Source organism: Sinocyclocheilus anshuiensis, unplaced genomic scaffold (assembly GCF_001515605.1).
Source record: "Sinocyclocheilus anshuiensis isolate Anshui unplaced genomic scaffold, SAMN03320099.WGS_v1.1 C32902000, whole genome shotgun sequence".
Taxonomy (NCBI): domain Eukaryota; kingdom Metazoa; phylum Chordata; class Actinopteri; order Cypriniformes; family Cyprinidae; genus Sinocyclocheilus; species Sinocyclocheilus anshuiensis.
In genome coordinates this window covers 1-1,713 of record NW_015620825.1, presented here as the reverse complement: position 1 = coordinate 1,713, position 1,713 = coordinate 1, and the positions used below count along the sequence as shown (strand labels likewise).

General features: G+C 35.4%; 1 protein-coding gene across 1 annotated transcript; it reads left to right on the top strand.

Annotated features, from left to right (window-relative positions):
* Positions 1-457: 457 nt before the first annotated feature.
* LOC107683083 (BOLA class I histocompatibility antigen, alpha chain BL3-7-like) lies at positions 458-1,642 on the top strand (the record flags this gene model as incomplete). The annotated part of the gene is made up of 5 exons (XM_016479170.1): positions 458-767; positions 1,003-1,101; positions 1,215-1,232; positions 1,476-1,529; positions 1,616-1,642. Coding segments are annotated over 4 exons (477 nt in total), but the record flags the coding sequence as incomplete, so codon positions are not given.
* Between the last annotated feature and the right edge of the window lie 71 nt (positions 1,643-1,713).

The following is a 1,713-nucleotide window of genomic DNA, read 5'->3' as shown; positions in this document are numbered from 1 at the left end:
AATATTTATTAAATACTCAGTCTCCTTCACTGACCAGTTTGTAAGACATAAATAAACTTGCACATTCATAAGAAGTAATACATCTGTAAATCAATCTATAAAAGGGCTCTGATAGACATATGTTCTGCATGTGCACGAGGTTTATTTGAATATGAGAAGATGCTTAAGTATTTTTCTATTGATCAGATTATTTTAGGTCTACCACCCCTTTATTCTGATTGAAATTTCATTCAGATCAAGCTCAGTCAGATGGATTGAGATGTTTACGTGAAAGCTTTTCAATCTGATTGAGCCGTCAGTGTGATTAATAACAGATTATTTGGCTGATAAAGCTCTTGATGAGATCTCAGGACTACAACAACAGATCATGAGAAGAAATATATAGCAACCTTATAGATTTGCTTTGTTTTATTTGAATGTTGCAGACTATGTCTGATTTTCTGTTTCAATTTCACTTTATCTTTTTGTTTATCTTAATCTCTCTCTCTCTTCAGTCTCTCCTCAGGTGTTTCTGCTGCAGAAGTCTTCCTCGTCTCCAGTCACGTGTCAAGCTACGGGTTTTTACCCCAAAGAAGTAACAATCTCCTGGCAGAAAAATGGACAAGATCATGACGAGGATGTGGATCTTGGACAACTTCTTCCCAATGAAGACGGGACCTTTCAGAAGACAAGCACCATCACAGTTACACCTGATGAGCGGAAGAACAACCAGTACAGCTGTGTGGTGGAGCATCAGGGCGAAACCATCAGAGAGATCCTGACAGACGGTAAGATCCGAATTCATATGTTAAGAGTGATGTCTTGATGAGTACACCATGGAACTAAAAAATGTTAATGGAAATCATTTGCTATTGCCAGTCTCTGATTAGACTGTACTACTGTACTGCAGATGTCACAGTCATATGTTGTTTTTGTATCTCATGAAATTTGAAATCTGTCCCAGTTTCTAAGATTGTCAGAATCTTTAATAAGCTGATGTTTTCACTTGATCTGATTCTCCAGATGCTGTCCCCATCGGCATCATTGTTGGTGTTGTTGCTGCTGTCCTCCTGTTGGTTATCATTGCTGTTGCTGGGTATAAGGTCTATCAGAAAAAGAAAGGTGAGTGAGATTTAGATATTATTATTATTATTATTATTATCACTATTGACTACACTGTATGTTTTACACATTTGTGTGCTAATATTTCATCTTTGTGGTTTTCTGTTTTTCAGGCTTCAAACCTGTCAATGGTAAGTTTTTCTTCATCTCTGTTTGATATTTATTAATAACAGATGGGCTCTGCCCTTCATGATGTGGTTAATAGTAATATGTTTATATTTCTAAAATTTTGGTAATATAAAATCAAAGAGTAAGTCAAAATATGTGTAGTTCTATAATATTTTTCTTTAAATAGAATCAATAAATAAGAAATTGTGTGATGTAGCTATATTGTCATGATGATTGTAATTGTTGTAATTTGTTTTCTGTTGTAGCCTCTGATGATGGCTCTAACAGCTCAGCTCATACAGATCCAAAAGCATAAAGATGTAAGTGTATTATTATTATTATTCATTAGTGCAGCTGTTTCAGTCATGTGAAATCAATGAAATGTAATATGTTTTTGGCATTTTAGGAGACCAGATGAGTGCGAGAGATGAAGTAAAACATGATGCTTATCCTGCTGTCCATCGTGCTTACAACACACACACACTTTCTCACACACACACACAC